This window comes from Salvia miltiorrhiza, chromosome 5 (assembly GCF_028751815.1).
Source record: "Salvia miltiorrhiza cultivar Shanhuang (shh) chromosome 5, IMPLAD_Smil_shh, whole genome shotgun sequence".
NCBI lineage: Eukaryota > Viridiplantae > Streptophyta > Magnoliopsida > Lamiales > Lamiaceae > Salvia > Salvia miltiorrhiza.
In genome coordinates this window covers 1-23,888 of record NC_080391.1, presented here as the reverse complement: position 1 = coordinate 23,888, position 23,888 = coordinate 1, and the positions used below count along the sequence as shown (strand labels likewise).

The 23,888-nt window shown below is 37.5% G+C and overlaps 4 protein-coding genes and 1 non-coding gene across 5 annotated transcripts; 3 read left to right on the top strand and 2 right to left on the bottom strand.

Moving 5' to 3' along the window:
* Positions 1-2,418: 2,418 nt before the first annotated feature.
* LOC131026490 (uncharacterized) lies at positions 2,419-4,480 on the bottom strand. The gene is made up of 5 exons (XM_057956357.1): positions 3,976-4,480; positions 3,701-3,891; positions 3,470-3,559; positions 3,326-3,377; positions 2,419-2,783 (listed from the first exon to the last, which is right to left on the bottom strand). The coding sequence occupies exons 1-5, from the start codon at positions 4,286-4,288 to the stop codon at positions 2,653-2,655; spliced, it is 777 nt and encodes a 258-aa protein (XP_057812340.1). The 5' UTR covers positions 4,289-4,480; the 3' UTR covers positions 2,419-2,652.
* A 581-nt stretch (positions 4,481-5,061) lies between these two features.
* LOC131026489 (ATP-dependent DNA helicase Q-like 4A) lies at positions 5,062-14,517 on the bottom strand. The gene is made up of 26 exons (XM_057956356.1): positions 14,353-14,517; positions 14,078-14,145; positions 13,834-13,992; positions 13,489-13,543; positions 12,675-13,103; positions 12,256-12,420; positions 12,052-12,182; positions 11,370-11,739; positions 11,159-11,290; positions 10,836-10,922; positions 10,592-10,719; positions 10,001-10,121; positions 9,491-9,642; positions 9,292-9,427; positions 8,605-8,728; positions 8,460-8,530; positions 8,275-8,343; positions 7,993-8,121; positions 7,756-7,914; positions 7,473-7,553; positions 7,233-7,394; positions 6,979-7,034; positions 6,189-6,321; positions 6,016-6,110; positions 5,839-5,916; positions 5,062-5,591 (listed from the first exon to the last, which is right to left on the bottom strand). Exons 2-26 carry the CDS (start codon positions 14,095-14,097, stop codon positions 5,207-5,209), a joined length of 3,627 nt encoding a protein of 1,208 aa, XP_057812339.1. The 5' UTR covers positions 14,098-14,145; positions 14,353-14,517; the 3' UTR covers positions 5,062-5,206.
* A 353-nt stretch (positions 14,518-14,870) lies between these two features.
* On the top strand, positions 14,871-20,467 carry LOC131025448 (thiamine biosynthetic bifunctional enzyme TH1, chloroplastic). Its single transcript, XM_057955237.1, has 9 exons — positions 14,871-15,372; positions 16,031-16,105; positions 16,196-16,271; positions 16,375-16,450; positions 17,133-17,267; positions 17,763-17,827; positions 17,917-18,044; positions 18,912-19,168; positions 19,799-20,467. Exons 1-9 carry the CDS (start codon positions 15,064-15,066, stop codon positions 20,322-20,324), a joined length of 1,647 nt encoding a protein of 548 aa, XP_057811220.1. The 5' UTR covers positions 14,871-15,063; the 3' UTR covers positions 20,325-20,467.
* Positions 20,468-20,583: 116 nt separating this feature from the next.
* On the top strand, positions 20,584-20,657 carry TRNAR-UCG (transfer RNA arginine (anticodon UCG)). The gene has a single exon. It is a non-coding gene; the product is annotated as a tRNA-Arg (tRNA).
* A 120-nt stretch (positions 20,658-20,777) lies between these two features.
* Positions 20,778-23,809, top strand: LOC131026481 (cleavage and polyadenylation specificity factor subunit 3-I; the record flags this gene model as incomplete). The annotated part of the gene is given in 6 exon segments (XM_057956352.1): positions 20,778-20,984; positions 21,075-21,258; positions 21,367-21,464; positions 21,991-22,036; positions 22,122-22,272; positions 23,674-23,809. Coding segments are annotated over 5 exon segments (517 nt in total), but the record flags the coding sequence as incomplete, so codon positions are not given.
* Between the last annotated feature and the right edge of the window lie 79 nt (positions 23,810-23,888).

The window sequence follows — 23,888 nt, the reverse complement described above, 5'->3', positions numbered from 1 at the left end:
ATATAAACGAAAGGTGTATATATATTGAACAAATAAATTAACTTTATATATATAAGAGCTAAACGTAAGAATTTTTAAATAAATACGTAGCATGCATGCATGCATGCATGGCTTGACTACTAATAAATCTCTACGTGTCTAGCCTATAATTATCCAACTTATGTATAATATTAAGAAGTTGTACGTGTAAGAATTTTACAAGTAAGTAGGCATACCTAGAATTCTATAAAGTAAGCAATAAATATGACTAATCATAGCTATATTTTAGCTATATATAAGGCACCGTGCAGTTCGAATTTAATAAACACACAAACACTAAATTAAGAGATCAGGAAAGCATTAGAATTAAGGTGAGTTCTATTTTCCAAAATATATAAGTTATTAAGATCTGATGTTGTTATATAAAATGTGGTATGTCCATAAAATATTTTAACGTTCTCCTACTGTTTAATGCTCTTATGTTAACAATTGTGGCTTTTAATGGGTCTAACACACGTATTAAAAGTTGTGCGCATTGTCTTAAGGTAGTGGATTGATCCCCACGAGCCTTATAGACGAAAGGAGGATTTTGGGTTCGCCCTTAATCCGGCTGGATGGTGTAGCTGACGTGGGTTCGTCCCGGGGTCCCATCTAGTTAATGATGAATGAATGAATGATTACTTCCCAGGGGTCGCCCAGGGACTACGAATGAAATGATAAAGGTAACAGTGGTGCTACGGTATGGCGCGCGCGATGAATGAAAATGTTTTGTGATTATAGAAGTTAAATATTTTATTTTAAAACCTTCTATAATTCACGTACATGCATGGACTATCATATGAAAATGATCATTTCAAAAATGCATGACCCACTGGGTACACTAGTACTCAGCCCAAAATTCTTTTAATCTTTTCAGGTCAGTAAGTTGGTGGAGATGGAAGCAGCTGTGGAGGGCTGGCTGCAATATTTTGAAATAACTATTATAATAAAAAGTCTATTATACATTTTGAGTATGTAAAAATTATAATCAAAGATTATATATATAGAATGTTTGGTATTATTATTTATTTGCACGCAAATTATTATTTACCGCTCGATGGAGAGTGCATGTAGTCGGCCCCTCTTGGACGCTTGACCAAAGCCCTCATGATCATGTTGTGCTATGCCAATTTCATGAGTGAGCTGGTCGGTCAACTCCTTTTGGCGAGCTAGATTCGGTTACCCCATCATTTACCGCTTTATTAAAATTGTAATTAAATGTCTGATTGTTTAGCCGCACGTATTTGTAGACTGGTTCTAAACCACCAGCGTGCTGAGCCAAACTTTCCGACTTTAATATTTAAAATATTGCTACTTAAATAAGTTATTATTATTATTATTATTATTATTATTATTATTATTATTATTATTATTATTACCCCCTTCTTTCCCGCTTCTTAAATCCAACCCCTAGTTACGTTTCGGCATTCGTGCCTTCCTTCGGGAATTGGGGCATGACATCCCCCATTCACGATAATTATATTTATAATCTTAATACTACTTTTACTTCTGTCCATTTTTATATAAAAACAATTATTGTAAATTACCCTTTATGTTTTGAACCTAATTCGCACTCAATATATATTAACAAAAAAAAACCCCCCACTAATTTTAATAAATTCTTTTCTCCATTTTATACATTCTCTCAATCATTTATTGATTAGCCCAAGAAAATAATAGTGATTTAAGACAATATCCTTCTAAATTGGAATAGTGTTATTAAAACAATAGTTGATTGTAGGCCGGCCCTAGTAGCTCCTAGCCTCCTACCAAGTTCTTTGTCCTATTTAATTTTCGATAATTGAAGTAAATAATCATTTTAGTTGAGTGAATAAACTAATTCTAGACAATTTCTCCATAAAATAAACTATCCTACTCCTAATACTCCCTCCGTCCCCAAAATAAGTTCCTCTTTGGGGACGGCACGAGTTTTAAGAAAAAATGGTAAAGTGTATTGATAGTGGAGAAAAATATGTTATAATTAGTATTGGGAGTGGTGAAAAGGTGAAAAAGTGTTATAATTAGTATTGGGAGTGGTGAAATAGTGAAAAGTAAGAATAAATAAAGTATTATTAGTGGTGGGGTAGTTGCCAAAAATGGAAAGAAAGAAAGAGGAACTTATTTGGGGGACGTCCCAAAAAAGAAAAAGAGGAACTTATTTCAGGGACGGAGGGAGTATAATTGTAATAATACTAAATCAAAATAAAATTCAAATAATACATAAATGAAAAAATTGAAAAAAAAAAATACTCCATCAAATAAGGATTAGACGTAGAAGGAGCACTCCTTAAAACCAATAAATTGTACTAGTATAAGAAGTTGCGAATATATTGGCCTATATATATATTAAGACATTTTGAAACAACGTAATGTACGAAAGAGCAAAAGAAAACTTGCAAGTATTGCAACCAAGTTTCCACTATATACATGAAATTAACACTTTTTACATTCAATTCTAACTTACATATAACATATAAGTACTCCAAATGTTATTTTATACACCCATTGCAACGCATTACCAATGGTGTTGAACGTGCTATTCATCGCATGTCCACAAGCACGAGCAAGCTAGCTAAACTCTACAATCAGATACATATATCCCTCCATAAATAGCTCAAAAACGACGTTCGTGACTCAACTGTCTCCGACCACGAAGAGCCTGGCACGGCGTTTAAGCATCCATCTACACACCACACCAATGAGAAAAAGAGCAGCAACGAGCATGCTAGCAATCAGGTCGAATGTCCTTTGGATTCCCAACCCTCCTGTGCACAAAAAATACACTAGTCTATTATAAACGGAGTTTCAAGCGATCTCATGTTTCCTAACCATTTGATTTTTTTCACGAAAGATAGTCATTCTCATTTGATCATTCTTTTTGGATTCCCAATCCTCTTGAGCACACAAAAAATACACTAGTCTATTATACACGGAGTCTCAATGCACATAATGGTGCGATCTCATGTTTTCTATAGAGAAAAACATGGAAAAATATTATCACATCAATATCCCATGCAAGAAGGCGTGTGTTATCTTGATGGAAAACAAATATTTTCCACCTTTTCTATAACATGTTTTGTAAAGTAAGTAGCCATGCATAAGCCAACTAAGCAAGAGATGTTGCATTATGACTAGTTTTGTAAAGGTGATAATACCCAAGTCAAAACAGTACTTTGCTGAACTCTAAATGGTTATTTTAGCATGTAACTATTCAAAAACAGAGTCCTAAATGGTAATTCCAATTCTAATTTACTAGAGGAAGCAAATATATTCGACGAGTAGATGAAATTCAAGACGATAAACATACCCGTTGGTAGAAACTCAAACTCGAGGCGTTCATAGAGTAATCCCAGAAACAGCTGCAAGTGATTACACAAAACAAACATCAATGCCGAAAACAGAGAGAAGTAGAAATCGAAATGCAGCTAGCAGAGCTCGACGATCTACATACCCCGATGATGCGCATCACGTAGTAGATGCATCTCAAATAATCAAGATCTACTAGAACCCTAAATACCCGCCCCATAAGCAATGGTAATATCTGCCAAGTATATATGATTCATAAATGTCAATATAAACAGCAGAACAAAATTACACAATCTAGGGATACAAAATTAGGCAAACATTCAAAGCTAGAGAATGAGGAATTCATTAGCAAAAGGAAGAGATTGATGATTCTTACATGGAGCGCGCCAAAGAGTCCAGAGATGTAAAGGCCGTTGTAGTGCTGCACTTCCTTTCGAACCTCGCCGCCGTAATCGGCTTGCTCAGATGTAATTTGCAGCTCCAGATTCACGATCCGGCAACAGCACAAGGGGCATTTGCAGGGCTGAATCGAGTATCTATACATCCACAATTGCAGGATGCACGCAGCTAAACAAACGCAAAGGTAAGTACCAATTATTTTGCTAGATATATTTAAATTTGAACTAATAATTTGAAAATAATTTTAATTACCGCAAAACAAGTGACCACAATTTGATCTGCATGGAAATGTGAAGGCGTCCAAGCAGATGGGGCAGACATCATCACCGGCGCCAAAATCTCCATCTTCAATTCCAATTCCAATTCCGTTTTCGTCTTCTTTTTTTCTCAAATCTACATAACCATCTCGATATTCTCCAACTCCAACAGCTCCAGCTTCTTTTTCCATTTGAAATCTGCTCGCAACAACAATGGCGTTGCTTTCCGCTTCGATTCCGGGAAGATGATTCTCTGCTAACTCCATTCTTAATTTCATCTTCTTCTTTTTTTTAGTTAAACAAAACATGCATATTATGAGAGGGTTGAAATCCCTCAATTTTGGCGATCTGCAAGAATTTTTGCCATGTAAAATGTGGGAAATTTGTGCTTTTTCGTCGGTTAGGGATAGAAGGCGGCGATTCACCGCATAATTGCTTCCACTAATGGAGCAACGGTGACGACACGTTGCATGCTGTCCAATGCTGGTCCCACTCTATTTTACAATTTCTTCTCTTCTCGACTTATGGTCTTTGGATAAAAACGATCTCTCTCTCTCTCTCCACTTAATCGCATACTATTCCATTTTTTTCATTTGTTTTAAAGAAACAAATAATTTTTTTGAAATTAATTATTAGAACTCATTAATTCAATTAAGATTTATAATTCCAACATATATTAAACATAAATTAATTCAATTAAATTTGATAATATGCGTGTCATATTTGGAGTTTAAAATTTATTTATTTGTATTTACTAAAATAAATAATTGAGTCGGGCCTAATCTGGGCTTCAAATGGTCATGATGTCAGCCTGAGTTGAGCCCAGAGTGCTGGCTTAATTGGGCCCGCTAGGCCCATCTACTAGTGCAAATCAATCTTGGACTGGCCCACAGAATCTTAGGCGGGCCGAGTTAGGTTAGCCCAGCTGAAATGACATCTCTAGCCTTCAAGGTATATCTGTCAAAAAATTTGTAACAATATAATTTCCTTTTACAATCATCATTTAATTGGAGTATTAATATGAAAATGCAAAAATTAAATAAGTTAATAGATTAAAATAGTCATTTTCATGTTGCAAAAATTAAAAGAACGAAAAATAAGTCACTTTTGGCTTAATGTCGCGAAAATAAGCGTGAAGCATTTTCTACATACAAAGTCGCACGGTAGTTTCTACGACACTGATAGAAACCTATACAATAGAGATATGTGAAACTTAAAATACAACATCAACCATAAACTTGGCTTCCATTGGCTGACCATGATGGAGGCAGAACTCTTTGTTGGACTTCACTAACATCGACATCAAATAGTTCGTCGTCGAAGTCGACGCCTTCGAGCTCAAACGGGTCGTCGGGGATCTCGTATACATGATGTGAAGCCTTCTTCGAGCTCTTATCCTGTTTCTTCACCAGCCTTTTCTTGGTCCGTGCAGTGCTGTGAGTGAAGGAGTCGTCATCGTTGCAGTTCCCACCGGGGATGCTGGCAGCATCTCTTCGCCTTTTTGAGTCAAGACTGTCGTTGCTGCTGCTGCTGCTGCGGTCTTTGTTATGGCCTTTGATGGTTGCTTCAATGGTTTCCAGCAACCTGTCGCCGTATTTGCTTATCTTTACCCTGAAATGATAAAAATGTGAGGGGGTTAGCACTTAGCACGTCGGCTGGATGCTTACACTGAAGCGCAGCTTAGTTGGTAAGACGTAGGGGTGAGCATACGTTTGGTAAGCAAAGTCCCAAATCGAACTAACCAAGGTTTGCCCACCCCTACTAAGAGGTTTGAGTCACCACGGATGGGAAAGGAGGGAACCATTATTGATCCTTCTTAAATAAGAGAGGGAAAAAAACTTCAGCGCTGGTAACTTACTTGCCAATACCGTTGATCTCTAAAAGTTCCTCTTTACTTCTAGGTATTTTCTCACTGATCTGATGCAATGTAGCATTTCTAACAAGGAGAAGCAGGCAAGTATAATGTAAGTGACGCCTGATTATTATGTCTCAAGGAATAATGTAAATTGGATTATTCATTCAAAGATGGCCATACGTGAAAATGTGATGTGTAAACAGCCCTTCTCCACCTTCCCTCATAAGGGAGTTTCTAAGCTTTCGCAACGAAGTATACAGATTGGCTGAGAGGACCTGTGTGGTTCACAGACATTGGATAAGTAACTGTGCATAGACTCGAATATTTCATAAACCACCCACTAAATAATCTACCGTATCCACTGCGGGCTGAGGTTGGGCGGGGTTATCCATCAGTGGAGAGCTTTGCTTTCCTGAAGTCAGTGAGCCCTTTGCCGGAGTGGCTTCTGATCTACCTGACTTGGAAGCTTTAGCAGAAGAAGGGAATCTGAAGATAATTCCACAAAAAGATGGCGTTAGTAGAAGATTATCTCCTGAATAGTTCCCACACAGAATGAGGATAATTTTTTTTTCAGAAGATCAAAAGGTACTGGTTAGAAGCACATTTTAGGTGAACTCTGTAATAAGGCAGGTGAACATGAAAAGACGCAATTTTAATTTCAAATGCAACTCCACAGAAATGCAAATTGCTGATGGCAAAGTTATCTGAAAGTCGATTTATGGAATGATATAGTCAATAAGTAAATATCACCCGATTTCAATCATTGTATGCTATCAATCATGTGAACAAGTTCAAAACTTGTTGAAGAAACTAAAAGGATGGAGCGACCCCATAAGCAGCATAGTACTTAGAGCGCATATTCAGTGCAAAATTCGATAAAAGAATAAAATATTGCTAGCAATGGAGGACTGTGGCAGATTCTAGCTTTCAGACCTGAAGCAAATGAGTAAATAGTTTACTAGACCAATAGAACTATACGCACAATATTCAAAGTATTAAACATTTGTATATCAGATCCCCATTGAATCAATGGGACCATAATTATTTGCTGATATGGACAGATACTAGATTTTTTCAAAAAAGTATGAGACCATGATACTTGATTTTGAAAAGACATTACACCAAAAGGAAAGCAAACATAACCTTAGTTTAATTGTCTGGCCTCCAACAAAGATATTGTGGGCCTTGGAATCATTCACCTGAGATAAAGAAAGTCATGCACAAAGTTCATTCTAAAATAAGCAAATCAAACGGATAAAGATGACAGATGGAGAAGAAAGAAAAGCGAAAAAGAGAAGGGAAGGCAGAGAGAGTGAGAAGGCAGAGCGAAGAGAAGTAAGTTTTTTTGTTTGTGTAATAAACCTAATGTTCTCCGAAAAGCAACAAGACAGACTTACCTTTACCACGGAGGACACTGATCCATATAAATCGCTCTTTTTCACTTCCTCAAAAAGTATATCTTCAATGACCAAATGACGCAACACACGGGATGCTTCACCTTTAGCCATATGTTTTCCAGCTCCATGCAGGCTCAATGTTTCATGTCCGTGTTTCTTGACCTGATTTTGTGTCAAAACAGTGAGATAAGTGCCTAAATAGAGGGAAAGATAAAAATACACTTCTGCATCAGGGCATACATATTGGCTCAAGGAACCTCTGTAGACTTCCAACAGATGGGCTGTTGAAAACTGCTGTCCTGTCATCTTTACCAATTCAACCTGCGAAGCATATTGCATAACATTTGAAAGTGTAAACTGACTAGGTTAAATTACATATTACATGATGTTCAAAATTGCAAATCCACTTTTTCCTAATAGAAGATTTAAAACAATTTCACGAACTGAATACTACAGACACGACTTATACTCTATGTGAAAAGATAAAATAACAAAACAAACAGTTAAATATGGAAATCCTAACCAGCTGCTTAGCTATCTCAGTGACATCTTTCTCAACATAGGTTTGGTTCTTGGAGCAATTGTCGCATGTTTTCCGGCAGTTAAGAGAATCAAATTTTTCTCCAAAATGAATAAGTTGTAGCAGACGTCGACAGTCAACATCATTCTCAGAGTAGCTAACCTGAAAACAGTTCCAGTAATAAAAGATATTAAATATATACTGATTCTAGCTAGCGTATTGCAAAATACTTTTCATTACCATTCTTAGAAGATTCTCAGTGTTCGTCTCCAATAACCTCGCAGAGGATGTCATGTTGCTACGACTACGTCCAGATGCAAAGGGAGTTTGCTCAAACGCTCCTTGACTAATCATATGCTTCACCCGGATCTGCGGAAAAACAGATTAGTAAATGCACATTCAATTTCACATAAAGTAAACATATAAAGGTGTTCAAGAATTGCAGATAGCACTCCTAAACAAAGAAGCCCCCAACAAGAAAATTAGGAAGACAATTACAATCAGAGGATGATGAGTACTTACATAATCACTATAATTGTAGTATAACACGCAAGATGCAGGTTGGCCATCCCTACCAGCACGACCACACTCCTACTTGCAATACATTAATATTAACCAGATAAGGAAGATATGATGATGATTGTACTGCAGATATTAAAGAACTTTTAGAAGGTAAATGGAGGAAAGAGAATGCCCTTAGATATTACCTGATGGTAGCCTTCAATAGATTTTGGAAGAGAATGGTGTATGACAAACCTAACATCGGGCTTATTGATACCTAAAAGAATTTGTGTCAGCAGATGTAGCGCACATTTAAGCTTCAAAGGGAGTAAATTCAGTAGGAATTCTTACCCATGCCAAAGGCCACTGTTGCACATATAATGTTGATCTCATCCTTGCTCCACTGTCTTTGAATCATTGTACGTTGCGTAGACTCCATGCTCCCATGGTAAAATTCTGCCTTGTGCCCAGATTCCTGAAAAATGTATAAGCCGCCTACATAAAATTGCAAGAAAATCTGACATTTTAACAGCTCATACATGACATCTACATCTTCCTCTCCATGCCATAGCTGCAATCATTTTCTTTCTTTATTTATTTTCTTTGAAGAGAAAAACTATAAAAGGCTATTTAAGTACAAGAATACAAGATCATGCTCATAGTTCCCAACTCAAATGGTCGCGCTTCAAACAGAGAAAAGACGATATGGAATGTTATGAATATATTATTACAAGTTTATAACTGCCTCTGCCTGTATCAACCAAATTATGGAATTGAGCCAAAGTACCATAAATAGAGGCCTGATTAAGCTAAAACATGCAGAACATCATTCAATTATTAGAAGAAACTTTTTTTTTTTTTTTTTTAATGTCGAGTTTAAGATTTTTAATCTCATGCTGAATGTGTTTCTGAGCAACAACACATTTTTAGCAAAATTTAGAATAACTACACACCAAGATTGGGGGAAACCTAACATATTCGTTACACCATCTTCACAAATGATCAAGTGAACAGAATTATCAAAGTCAACATACTAACCTTTAGCTTTTCAGCTACTTTTTCGCAATCCATTCTAGAAAGACAATAAATGATCCCACACTCATCGAAATGATTGTCTTTGATAAATTTGTCAATATCTTCTATACACTTTTTTGTCTTAGGAATGACCGAATATCTGAAATATTTTGAAACATCAGAATTACGAGCTTGAGCAATATAAATTGAAGTAAGCACTTACCGCAGGTTTGGACGATTAAAACTTTGCCGGAAAACGATGCAATTCACTAGACCAAGAGCTTGTACAACATCTTCCTTTACACTGCTAGTAGCAGTAGCAGTTAAGGCCAGTACCGGTACAGTTGGGAACATCTGCTTCAAAATACCAAGACTCTGCATAGATATCAAAACCAAGCTGGATAAAACCCATTGTTTCCAAGAACGTTTTCTTGTAAAAAATAGAAGTCATTGCTTCTCAAGTTATTGCAACATGTCATATGAAAATAAAAGCTTCACAATGTTTTTGTTTATCCTACGAAAACATGTAGTGAGAAAAAGAAACTTTAGTATTTTTTTGGTCACATTCTACAAGAAAACATATAGACTAATGAATCAGCAGATAAAGGTTATTCTAATGTTTTTCGTTATTATAAGTAACAAGCAATTCATCTACTTTATGCTCGAAATATGCAGTCTATTCCACCACTTACACAAGACAGATGTTTAATTTGAATAGCTTCAAACGTAAAACCTGGTAATCGGGTCTAAAATCATGTCCCCATTGGCTAACACAATGAGCTTCATCAATCACAATCCTAGCAAGATACTCACGAGCATGCAGGTTCTCCAAATGCCGCAGAAGGACATCACTTCTACAAGCATGAAACAACAAAAAATAGTCGTTTATCTTTTAGAACCCATTAACAAAATATCAAACTGATTATCTTGAAATGAAATGAACCCTAAAACTGCACATGATTTTTTATCTTTTCAAACATTTCTAGCTTACCTACTTAGCAATTCAGACCAACACACTGGACTGAACAACACATTGCTCATTACGGCTCAAATTAAATGTTTCTAAGAAAAGGCTTTAATTTTCTAAAAAAGCAAACAATCTTTAAGTAAAGTCAGCATTTGAGAGGAACTAATCCAGTAAAAGTGGCACTTTTGTTAAGTTTGCAGTTCTCAAAATATTTTTATAGCAAAGCAGCAGTTAGAGACTTAGAGGTATAAGCATGATGACTTATTGACCAAACAACCTCTGCCCAAGAAATAAAGAACAAATCCAGGCGTACATTATAAAGACGGGGTTTTAGAATTAGAACTATGACATACTCACTTGGCGACTTTCTCAGGGGTGACATACAGCAGTTTGTATTTGCAGTATTCTGAATTAAGCTCCCTGAAAATCTCCTGCTGCTCAGTCCAGTCCATGTTGGCACTGAGATAAGCAGCACCAATGTTTGCCTGGTTGTAATTTGATAAAAATAAATACAATAGGGTGAAATGTATCTTACGATAGAATTGTTTAAATAAATGAAAGAAAAAAACTATCATTTAGCTGGTCCAATATACAAGATTACCTGCAAAAGATGCATGATTTGGTCTTGGATAAGAGAAACAAGAGGTGAAATGACTAAAGTTATGCCAGGACATATATGTGCAGGGAGCTACAAAAAAGCAGGATTGACATCACGTTAGAGGCAAGCTAAAGAGATCTCACAAAGTGATAAGTAATTGAAGATCCACTGTACACCACCAGTTAAAGAAAAATTCAGTGTCCGTGTGTCAATAAGTTTGCAAGAATAAAGGAAAAAATGACTTCACATCAGCTCAAGAATCTCATAATTCAAAGAAATTGTAGGCTGGACAAAAACAAAAAGGCAATTATAAGAAATTATTTAACCTGATAAGTCAGACTTTTCCCCCCTCCAGTTGGCATTAGAACAAACACATCATGTCCACTCATTGTAGCATTGATCACCTCTCTTTGGTTTGGTCGAAAGGAATGATTACCAAATGTCCGTTTATTTTCAGCCTGATAATCAACAGATGAACCACAGGTTAGAAATCCAATAATTGGAACTTGAAGTCAAAGATGAAGTCCAATATAAAACCTCTAGTTTTTTCATCCAAGGAAATTCCCGACTGCTCCATTTTTGATCAGTTGAACCATCTATGTAATTGACTTCTATATGCTTGGGCACATAAGGTGTTCTCTCAAATGGAGTTGAAACCCCTATACCATTTGTTGTATGGCATGATGATGAACCCCATCTATCAGACCCGTATAGTGTATTGCTTGCTTGGAACTGGGAATCAAGCCTTGTGGGACCAATTTTGAATGGCACTGTGCCAGGGGTCTCATAATGAAAATCCATAGGTGTTGCTGTAGATGCTGAAAAATGTGATGTTCTTCTTTCCTCATTGACTGACATATTAGGAATATGCTTCTCAAGCTGCTTAATTCGTTCCTTCAGCTGCTGCCTAACAATAACAACATCACAACAATTAGATCATTTGAAAACATTTTGAAAGTCAGATAAATACAACTCCTTAAAAACATTACTTGGACAAAGGCAAATAGGCAAAGTAGATAATGAAATCATTCTGGAAATTCTAGGTTTTAAATAGACTGTTGTACGCCGTACAGAACATCCATGTTGATACTTCTGGAAATGGTAGCTTTGCATCAGCTGTCTTTCAAATCTATTTATGAAATATTCTGACTACAAAGATTGCTTTCAGAAAACAATTTAATCATGAAAATGTAGGCAACAGCAAGAAAGATACACAAACCTTTCCTGACGAAGGGCGTCTACTTTCTCAGAAGTCATCTCATCAGCATTGTCTAATAGATCATTTGATATCGCTATCAGGGTATCCTTCAACGTTTTAAGGTGGTCTGAAGCTTCAGAGCACAAACCTAGCTGCTCCATTAGGAAGTCCAGTATCAGAATTTGACAGTATATCTGGATTGTTGATAGGTAAAAAAAAGAATACCTTACAACCGTGACTGCATATTAAGCACAGTTCTGGAGGCAAATTTATTCCATCACCACGAAAATTGTCTTTAACTGGATGTGGAGTAATTGGTGGAAGTTTAGAGAGTGATGGTTGAGGTGTAGACTGATAATGATCTGAAACTAATTGGTCCACATCAATATTCTGAAAAGAGAAATTTTGTCAATTCGTGTATGTACTAATAACTTGAGGACAGAAAATAAAGGGCAGCAGGGATGAAGAAAATTAAGAAAATGGTATTGGTTAGTGCTCAATGAATTAATAATTGGCCAATAAAATCTGTTTAAATTTGTAAACATTATGCTGTTTGTCTTTTGAGCAAATTTAATTTAATATAACCATAATGGGACGACCAATATTTGCTCCAGTCTCATACTGTAAGCCACTGGATGAATTACCTCCAAAATGTCATCATCATCCATGTCAACAGAAAAGGAGGACGTGGGGCCACCATTCCTTGCACTTGTATGCATTGCAGATTTACTGACAGTGTGATGGACAGTTTCTTTATGCAATGTATCGCTGATTACTGAGTGTGAGCCATTCTGTCCAACTGAAACCTGTCTAGCTTCCTTAAAAGTGTGGGTTGAGAAACAACTGTTCAGGCTTTTACTGGGCCCACCAGCTTGTACATCACCTTTACTAAAGCTTTGATCATTTTGATCTCGTCCTGCAGCCGTGCTCTTCAAATCAGATTGGAAGTGCTGAGTTGTATGTCTTGAACCTCCAGACATGGATGCATTGACATTTTTTGCTAAAGGAATGCTTTTCCCAGGTTTACTATAACTTCTAGACGATAATTGAAGGCTGGAAAGCAGCTGCCAAGCCTGCTGAGATTTACACCCCAATTATCATTTGATATATACTTGAGCAGTTGAGCTTAAAGTAAGGACAGATATTCTATCATAAACACTTGGCACATGTCTAGATGCTTAACTTACAATGGGTTATCACATCAATTTACTTTGAATTACAAGGTAAAAGTTTTTCATACCGGTAAAACACAGAGAGATTATTGGTTGATTAAATATCTACGTAGACTGACTGACTATTCCTTGAAGCGAACAGAAATTTGAAGCCATCAGCATAAACCACCCATAGTTTTATATCACATTAAGGATGGAAGTGATATCTGGAAATGGTACCAGAATCATACCATATTAAGTAACATTCGAAAGAAAATAGCATACAGACATCCAATTGATACTTCACCTTTTCAAGTTGCTGACTCTGCATCCTGACATCGTGAACTTGACAAAGCACAGGCCTAGAATAAGGAAACAACAAAGAAAAAAGATAAAGAGGCAATGCCAGAGATTTATAATGAACTAGATTAACGTGATCCCAATCAATATTAATATGTCCAACTTCTTATCTAATCAGATAGTTATCAAAGAATAGTTTGGGAAGCATGGGCGAGCTACTTCATTGAACATAAGATTTGATACAATAGTACACTTTCTACATTATGAAAGAAGGTAAAGGTGCAAACTGATTGGAAAACGACAGAAGCTGATATACTTTTTCAGCAGAAAAACAACTCGATGAAGTATATACCTTGCACCCATTGCTTCAACAACTTGAGGTTTCTGACTTGACAATGAGAACAGGAATTTCGAGCTCAAGAACTTATCTTGGCACGAGAAGTTATTATGTGCTTTGGCATGCTCTGACCAATTGAATTTACAATTCGTGCCTCCATCTGAGCTGCTTCCGCTGCATCATGAAGTAAACTTTAGACCAAAAAAACACACGCAAACACAAAACACGAACTGAAAAGACATATGCCCATTGTACTTGCCTCGTATGCTTTTGCTTCATCACTACTAAATATTGTTCCTCCTCGTCTGGAAAACCCAGATTGTCATCCTAAATATTTAAGCAAAATTAAGAGGAAAAATTCAGTGAGAATCCAAACGCGCATTTCTCATTTCGTAATTATGAATATCGGCATAAAATTGGATTTGCAGAAGAAATAAAATTCATATGACACTTCAAAATCCACGCAAATGCCCCCTCAAAAAAAATCCACACAAATGCGCTCAAATTTTTGAAAATGATGGGAAACAAACCAACCGTTGAGAATACGGAGCTAATCAGGGCGCCACCAACTGCCTAGAAAATAGTAAGTTCAGTTCCAAATATTAGCCGGAAGTGCGAGCCGCGAGGGAGTGTGTGTGTGTGTGTGTGAGGGGGAGAGAGAGAGAGACGGAGGAGGGATTGGATTGGCGGGACATCAAATATTGCAAAAATTTAGAATTTGAGTTGTTGCCGTTGGGGTGCAAATAATTTAGTAATTTTAGGTTAATTTCAGCAAAATCGGCCAATTTACCCAGAAAACCCGGTCTGGTTCGATATTATCAGACCGGCCGGTTCGATCGGACCAGTCAACCCGCGATCGGTTCGGTTCAGCTGGACCGGCCACCGGCCGGTCTGGTTCAAGTAGACCGAGTTCATCCGGTTTGGTCCGACCGCGGTCCGGTTCAATCAAACCGGGTTTTTTCCGGTTCGACCAGCCGGTTCGACCCGGTTTTGGCCTGTCCGACCCGGTTTCGTCAGATCAGCAGCCCGATTCAAGTCAAGTAGGCCGTTCGTTTAAAATCTTTGCCACCATCAAAACACACATAGTGGAAAAAGCTTCACGCACTACACAGTATATGCTTTCCCGCAAACGTCCATCCAAACCCTTCGCCACCCCCAAATGATTTGGCCAAATCCACCAAAATATAATTGAAAGTCCAAATTTGAATCATTTGATACACGTGTCGCAGCATACGGCGTTCATCGATGATGATAGATATTCACCTGCACGCCAATTCCCAACTCCATCTTCTCAACTTCACTCATTCTCATCACCGTAATTTCCCGCATTTTGTCTCTAGAAGGTTCCGTACAACTGGGGTTCCTCATCTGCGAGCTATGCAGCAACAACAAGAGCCGGCCAATGTACGAGTCCCGCACGTGCTCACCGTCGCTGGCTCCGATTCCGGCGCCGGCGCTGGAATCCAAGCTGACTTGAAGGCTTGCGCTGCCCGCGGTGTTTACTGCTCCACCGTTATCACCGCTGTCACGGCTCAGAACACTGCCGGAGTTCAGGTCTCTTGTTTCATCGCATCGAGGATCTATACATGGAGTAACATATTGCATTCGTACATTTGGTTTTGTGTTATTCTTTCAAATTATTCATGGATTTGTGAATTAGCATGGAATGTTTTAGCCGGAGATATGAGCTTTGATGACTAGAGGTATAGAATAGACCTTGGTCTAGTATGGAGGGTTTAACAGATTTATATAGTTGATTTATATAGTTTAGAAACATTTTCCTTATGCCGTAGATGAAATTCATCATGAGAAATTAATGAGACTAGGTATGTGAATGAGTCAATGTTTTAAATACATGAACATTCAATTGTTTTGATTTTCAGACGGTTGTCAATTTTCGGCAAATTAATTCATCGTGGCTTGTTGAAGTGGCAAATTAATTTTACCATGACAACTTCACAACTACGTCGTTTAGTATATCGGCCGTTTAAGTCATGTAGACATATCAAACGCCCACCTCAGCATAAATTTAGGGGCAATTGACAGCTGTGTGAAAAACTAGAACACTTGAAAGACCGTACGTTTGGAGGCAAAATTTTCCGTTCATGTGCAAAACCAAAATTGGGTTAAACTTTGTGTATTTAAGCGTAATTACCCCGGTTTTATATGTTAGTTTAGCATTATCAAGTGAATTTATGATTTGATGTTACAGGGAGTGAATGTTATACCCGAGGATTTCGTTGGAAAACAGCTGAGGTCGGTGCTATCGGATATGCATCCTGATGTTGTAAGTCCTTTGTAATGAAGGTGGTTCAAAAATGAACTTTATTGTTAAGGGTGACTGGGTGCGTGATGTTGTGCTTGGTGGAATTGACAGGTTAAAACTGGTATGCTTCCTTCACCTGGCATAGTGAAGGTCTTGTGTCAAAGCCTCAAGGAATTCCAAGTTAGAGGTATGCTGAACAACAATATTTATTAGCTGCATCAGTCACTTTTCTAAGCAGATGATTCTAAATTAGCTGGTTCTTTGTTGACAATATGACTTTTATAAGGAAGCTCTGGTGGTTGATCCTGTCATGGTATCTACAAGTGGGGATGTACTAGCTGGTCCTTCTGTTCTGGACACCTTGAGGTATGCTACATAACTGATGAGTGTTCCTTCCGTTCCTGACTGTTATAATTGTTATGCCTCTATACTCATTTGAAACACAAAAAACTACAGAATATTGGATAGAAGCCTAGAAGCAGTCGAAACAACAAACAAAATAGTGGCTTATCTATAACATGCCTTGTCATGCTCACCTGATTTGAACAGCACTTACTAGTTTAGAAAGGAATTCAGGTTTTCATTAACCTTGTTTTATTAGTTTCGACTATTATTATCAACCGGCATTACCTGAAGCTTAAATGCATTGTTAGTTTCAACATGAATTTTCTGGTGCTGGCGAGGAGCCACTATCATTTACGAAATGAGTTAAGTGACAAACATTTTAAATGAATAATTTTCAACTTTTCATAATTAGGTTGATGGACTGAACCACAGTATAAGGTGAGCAACCATAATTTTAAACCTAAATCTCCTTTGGATCATATTTATACTATGATTGCAGCCAAAATACTTCTCATTCTTTCAATCTTCTGAGAATCTATGTGGAGTTTTAGGCTTTTAGCTTTTGTTTTTAGTAATGCAGCAGGTTTCCTTATAAAAACGAAATAAATCATTATTACAGGTGCTGGTGAAAACTCTATTTGATGAATCATCTTTCTGTATGCTATACTTTTTCCATACTTAGATATGGTTTATCCTTTTGTAGGGAGGAGCTTCTTCCACTGGCTGATATAGTAACTCCTAATTTAAGAGAGGCATCTGCTTTACTTGGTGGAGTCGCACTTGAAACAGTTGCTGACATGCATTTTGCAGCAAAAAAGATTTATGATCTTGGCTGTCGGTCTGCTCTTAAAACTCTGTGTTCTGATATTAGAAAATGAAATTGTTAATCAGATGAGGAAAATGATATGCCCCTTTTCATAATGTATCTTAAGTATGTCTGGGAATTTCTCCATAAGGGCATTTTACTAGATACATTAGCCATTTCTCTGTTTTTCGACTTGCATTGACTTGAAATGAGAACGCTGACATTAGTAGAATTGGAATTGTATTTAATCCTCAATAGAAGCAAATACCACCTGATAATCTATTCCTGATTTGGAATACCCTCTTGCCTCTTATCTTATTTTGTATTGCTCCAAATTATCAGCTGTATTCATGTGCACTCATTTCTTCTAAAATAACACCCTTCAAATTATGAAGTGCTTCTAATTATAGTTCTGTTGTTAGAGTTGATGGTGCCTTTCAAAATGTCTGTTAATGCTTTTCTTATTGTTGTTTTCTAAGAATACAAAGGATTGACGAAATGAGTTACAATGATTCAATTTGTTTTCAGAAATGTTCTTGTGAAAGGAGGCGACCTTCCTAATTGCTCTGATGCAGTTGATGTTCTATTCGATGGTATGCTTCATGTATCTTCCACCACTGTGAGCCAGTGCCATCTACTTACCATATTGAGATTCATGGAATCATATGATTTGACCTTCTAGGTAAGCAGTTATTTGAATTTCGAGCAGCCCGGATAAGAACTTCTAATACTCATGGAACTGGCTGTACTTTGGCATCAGCTATAGCAGCGGAGCTTGCCAGAGGTTCTCCACTGTTCTCTGCTATTAAGGTGAGCATCTATCTTTATTTTATTGACAAAGCATCTGATGATAGATCTGAGTTTCAAAACATTTGCATGTTCTTGCCCCAATTCACTGTTATGGATGGGTTTACAAGCGTTTTTGTTCTTTCAAGTAGCTTTTTTATGTATTTAGTTACTTGAGATCCGAAGGGCTCATTGTGCTTGGGCAGAAGAGCACTTCTGATCGTTCGTGAAAGGAGCCCATAGACCAACTGACAGTTAACAATTAATTACTAAAGAATAACTAAATAAATAAACAAAAACCCTAATCATATCCGTAAATGCTCACTTGGGCATAGGGTTTTGTTTGGTTGCTTATGTCTGGCATGCTCGGATACGATTGAGCACCGAAGCATGTTTCTGGCTCTCCTTTTGCTGGAAACTTATACTCTGCCACTTCCTTCTCTATGTATGTATGGGACCTGTAGCAAATCTTGCTGACATCCTTTTAGTCAGAAAGCAGCATATGCTTGTGCATGGTGGAATGCCAAGAACTATCATGAACATCTTCAGTAGCCTGATGCTGCAGATTTCATCATTTACATATATTATTTGTTATTGGCTAATGCTTGATATTAGTCTCGATATTTAACAAACTGCTGGTTAAACACCTTTATATAAGCCCATTCCAAGTGTAACAATGCGCAGAGATTGTGTTGCAGTACTGTCATTATCTCCTTTTTCTTATAAGAGCACAAATATATTGAAGAAGATCTAGAAGTGAAATCTCTGGTAGGCTATGATATTACTGAGGCTGGTTAGATCTATGCCTTTGTTTCTGTCTGAGTTTGGATCCTGCATCCCTCAATTTGTCAAGTGCATACAATTTCTTACTTGGTGTATTCTTCATTTCAGATAGCTAAGCTTTATGTTGAATCTGCCCTGGATTATAGTAAGGATATTCTTATTGGAGAAGGACATCAAGGTCCCTTCGACCATTTACTGAAGCTCAAGAATAATACCCTGAACCAATGCGTGCCTCGACCGTTTGACCCAAGCAGTCTTCTCTTGTATGCTGTCACAGACTCCAGGATGAACAAAAAGTGGGGTCGATCCATAAGTGATGCTGTCCAAGCTGCCATAGAAGGAGGTGCTACTATAGTTCAGCTGAGGTTTGATTTAAAAGCTCCTGCACTCCTCCTTTTGACTCTAGTTTATAATTTTGATTTGCAAGTAGATGTTTGGAATATAGTGCATGATGTGCATCACATTCATTTACCTAGGGAAGAATCTTTTATTTTCTATTTTCCTTTTCTATTTATATTAGTTTGTTATGAACAGTGACTGGTGGTAAGGTTTAAGTTGATAGATGACATGCAGCTATTAAAACTACTGTTGGTAAGGCTCAACACAAGTATATGTAAGCTCATGATTCAAAAATACTTCAAGATGTACAGAAACAATGTGATTGATGAGTTATTCTAATCAATATATACATACACACCCTCAGGTATAATTTTTGTAAAGAGACAGGAAAGAGAATACATAATGTGTATTTGTTTATAGGAGAGAATACATAAAATGATCATATATTTTAACCTTTAGGTAACTTGTTTCCATCATCTCTTTGAGCATAGCTTTGTGAAAGATGCATATGGGCATTATATTTTGTTTTAGGAACTTCATATACTGATACTTCACATAATGTTTGGCGTTTTTGGTAATCAGAGGCCAACAAGAAATGTCTGCTGAATTGAGTTTTCCCTGTTATTTATAACGCCCATGAAACCTGCCTATTGTAGGGAAAAGGATGCCGGCACTGGGGATTTTCTGGAAGCAGCCAGAGCATGTGTCGAGATATGCCACTCCCATGGCGTACCTTTGCTGATCAACGACAGAATTGATATTGCCCTCGCTTGTGATGCTGATGGAGTTCATATTGGTCAGTCTGACATGCCTGCTCGTGTTGCGAGGATGCTCCTTGGGCCCGACAAGATTATTGGTGTATCTTGCAAGACGCCAGCTCAAGCTGAGAAAGCATGGGTTGATGGGGCTGATTACATTGGTTGTGGCGGCGTATATCCAACAAATACGAAACAGAACAACATCACGGTGGGCTTGGATGGGCTGAAAACGGTATGTTTGTCATCCAAGTTGCCGGTGGTGGGGATTGGCGGAATCGGCATTTCAAATGTGAAATCAGTGATGGGCTTAGGTGTCCCAAATCTTAAAGGAGTCGCAGTTGTATCAGCTCTTTTCGACAGGGAATCTGTTACATCTGAGACGCAAGGTTTGCTAAGTGTGATAATGGATTCAAGAAGGCAATGAAATGATCTGATTGAAGTCATTGTTATAGACGGATGCTGCATATTGCTGTTTAGGACTCTTCAATGTAATGCTATTCTCTATGCACTATAACATTTATCCATCTTAAACAAATCCTTTATCAATAATGGTACTTGGTTTCCTCATTTGATTATTTAATGGTTGAGGGAGAAGCATCTTATCAAATTGAGCTGATATTTATTGAACTATTCAAATGTAAATAAATGTTAGTATATGTAAAAAATCACAAGCAAACATCTCCGACCGCATAGCGCAGTGGATTAGCGCGTCTGACTTCGGATCAGAAGGTCGTGGGTTCGACTCCCACTGTGGTCGAATCGGTTTTTTACAATTACTATTTTTCCATGGGCTATTACAAATCAATTTAAAATTATACTATTAAAAATAAGTAAAATTCTTATATTTCACACTCACAATAATCACTGATTTTATTTCCCATTTTGAAATGGGTTAATATTTTTGGGGAGGAATGGACTAGCGACTAATTTTTAGGTAATCGAAATCAAATATACTGTGTGACTGTTTCTTTTACTGACTGTCGGCTACAGCAGAATCAGTAGTAAACTGTTTTGGAGGAAAGCAAGACAACGACGAAGCGTGCGACGACTGAGCCGCCCTACCGCCGCTTCCGTAACCGTATCGGTAATATGCTGAATTCCTTCTATTTTTGCAGCAATGGCAATGCCTTCGTGCAAAGTTAGGGTTTTGAAGTTTAAAGAGTTTTTCCTGTAGCTTGAGCGGAGCTGTTGGTGTATTAATGGCTTCAGCTTCAGCTGCAACAGCAGCTTCTTCTTTGAAGAGAACTAATTCATCGACTTCGAGCGAAGGGGATGAGCTCATCATTACGCCCCTCGGCGCCGGCAACGAAGTTGGCCGCTCCTGCGTTTACATGTCCTTCAAGGGGAAAACTGTTATGGTTCGTACCACGCGCAATCCCGTGTGTGTGTGTCACCATGTCACTATGACACTGCGTGTATGTGTGTGTTATCTGGAACTTATTCTATTGGTTTTCCCTTTGGATTAGTTCGACTGCGGCATTCATCCAGCTTTCTCAGGAATGGCTGCATTGCCCTACTTCGACGAGATTGATCCTTCTGCCATCGATCTTCTTCTCGTTACTCAGTATGTTTCTTTTCTCACTTTTTTCGTATTGTTGTAAGCTAATCTAATTACAAATTGTATTATTTAGTTAGTTTCTCGCATACACTAGGGTAGTGTTTACTTTTCATTATTGATAAGATGCATGATTAAATTTTTTTATCCTCATTAGTAGGATTTCTCCAGTTCTACTCTTTCAATGGAATACGAATAAAGCAAAGTTAGCTCAAATGATAGAAATTATCAAGGGATATCCCAAAGTTTCAATCTATCTTAGCAAACAATGGATTAGCCTATTCTATTTTTATCTGTCTAGGCTATTTGTCAAAGTAACTAACTCTGTGAATTGTTTTTATTCTCATTTTGTTGCTTCTTTACTAGGGGATACTGAATTTATTAATAAGACTTTGTACTTCTTATTCAGTCCCTTCTTTTACTTCACTTGTTAGCAATCTCAACTGGAGTCATGCACTTGGGCCATATGATATTCTTTGATTTGGTTTTGTTTGCCCTTTATGTACTGCATCATTCTTATGCTTTATGTGTGCAGCTTTCACTTGGACCATGCTGCTTCACTTCCATATTTTCTGGAAAAGGTTGGTTGGTCTTAACTAGAGCTTGTAGTAAAGTATTGTTTGCCCGATCTTCACTGATGGCTCATCCCTCATTGTTGTGCCTCAGACAACGTTTAAAGGACGGGTTTTTTATGACTCATGCTACTAAGGCCATTTACAAGTTGCTGCTATCAGATTATGTTAAAGTTAGCAAGGTCTCAGTTGAGGATATGCTATATGATGAACAAGACATTCTTCGCTCCATGGATAAAATTGAGGTCTGTCTACATGGCTGTTCTCATCATTTCTTCATTTCCTCATTCCCTTAAGCTTAGATTGGGAACTAACTATGGTCCAACTTTTGGATCAACACTGTTTGAAATCCATCTCTTCTTAACTTCCCCCCCAAAAAATTGTCCTCAAATTTGTGATGATAAAAAAAAACTTTAGTGATGTCCTTTCTTAAGAAGACAATTTCCCTTGAAACCTGAGCCTGAGGCATGTATCTATATCAGTTAATGTTTCTATTTCCTAGCAAGTAACGGAAAAATTCTTTACATTTGGTTGAGTAAAATGATTTTGGCATTTGGCAGCACACATACTTGATGTGATGCCCATTGTTTCTGTGTTAAGTGCAATAGTGTGACCCTCTGTAACCAGTTTGTTGTATAATAAGTATTGTTGCCTTAAGAATGAGCTTTTTCGTAGGATCCTGCTGTTTACAGTGGATGTGTTCATTGTAATTATCTCTCTCCCCTTTGTTGATTCTCTCTTCATAGTCTTGTCATAATACCATGCTAATAACATATCTGTTAATAAATCCTTTTGGACAAGCCCTCAAGGTCTGAAGTGTGTATTTGTATGGCATCAACTGAACATGGATTCTCATGAAGATGAGGTTAAATAGGGTTCAGTTATATATTCCTGGCGCAAGTTATATGTATTCCGATATTGTCCTAAATTTTTTAATTGAAGTTGGCTGCCACCAGCTTCATCTATTCTTGCTTAAAATGACAATGTTTCTGTAGTTGCTTCTTTTAAATTGCAACTTGGAGTCTAACAGTCTAAAGTTTCGCCTTCATTGACAACCTTTTACCTTATCAACCGTTCATTTCATTGGTTCTATTAAGTGAATATATTTTACGAAAAAGAATTGCCCCTGTATTCTTCAAGAAATTAACGACCAGAGAAGTCGGAATTTTGTATTCTTTGATGTGCTTGAAACATCTTTGAGGGATGAAATTGTATGATCTGCTTGGATACTACCTTATGCTGCAATTTTCTAATAAAAACCAGCTGGTATTTGGTTCTTCAAATTTCCCTTCCATCCTCTCAAGCCTGTCATAATATAGAAGGCACTTGGAATTCCATAATATGCGACTTTACTGCTTGGCTTACCTGCCCCTAATTGAATTTTTCAGGGAGCTTTGCTTCTAGTTCAATTATTATAGCCCTTCATCCGACTTAGAGGTACTTGGTGATACTCCACTTGAAGGATCATGGACATTTTATTTGTTTGTTTTGACTCGAGATGTGTCAGCTGTAACAAAATTATATTGGAAGATATCAATCAGGCAATGTGGCTCAGTGGTTTAACTAGTCAGCCTGTTATGAAGTTAATAAATTATACTGCACCAGTGAATTCCGCATCAGTGCATAATGTTATCTTTATTCTCCAGGTTATTGACTTCCATCAGACTCTGGAGGTTAACGGGATCCGTTTCTGGTGTTATACTGCTGGTCATGTGCTTGGTGCTGCCATGTTTATGGTTGACATAGCTGGTGTTCGTGTCCTCTACACTGGAGATTATTCGCAAGAGACCGACATCTTCGTGCTGCTGAGCTGCCCCAGTTCTCCCCGGATGTTTGCATCATTGAATCAACTTATGGTGTT

Bases quoted from the DNA above. Each gene is read 5' to 3' on its own strand.
- LOC131025448 (XM_057955237.1), top strand. From the start codon at position 15,064: ATGATGATAGATATTCACCTGCACGCCAATTCCCAACTCCATCTTCTC. The intron at 15,373-16,030 runs GTCTCTTGTTTC...TTGATGTTACAG, and splicing joins AGAACACTGCCGGAGTTCAG to GGAGTGAATGTTATACCCGA. The intron at 17,268-17,762 runs GTCTGCTCTTAA...ATTTGTTTTCAG, and splicing joins ATTTATGATCTTGGCTGTCG to AAATGTTCTTGTGAAAGGAG.
- LOC131026489 (XM_057956356.1), bottom strand. From the start codon at position 14,097: ATGAAGCAAAAGCATACGAG. The intron at 12,183-12,255 runs GTATTCTTTTTT...CTAATGGAGCAG, and splicing joins TATGCAGTCACGGTTGTAAG to CTAGGTTTGTGCTCTGAAGC. The intron at 6,111-6,188 runs GTAGATTATTTA...TGAACCACACAG, and splicing joins CTCAGCCCGCAGTGGATACG to GTCCTCTCAGCCAATCTGTA.
- LOC131026490 (XM_057956357.1), bottom strand. From the start codon at position 4,288: ATGTTTTGTTTAACTAAAAAAAAGAAGAAGATGAAATTAAGAATGGAG. The intron at 3,560-3,700 runs GTAAGAATCATC...TATACTTGGCAG, and splicing joins GACTCTTTGGCGCGCTCCAT to ATATTACCATTGCTTATGGG. The intron at 3,378-3,469 runs GTATGTAGATCG...AATCACTTGCAG, and splicing joins ACGTGATGCGCATCATCGGG to CTGTTTCTGGGATTACTCTA.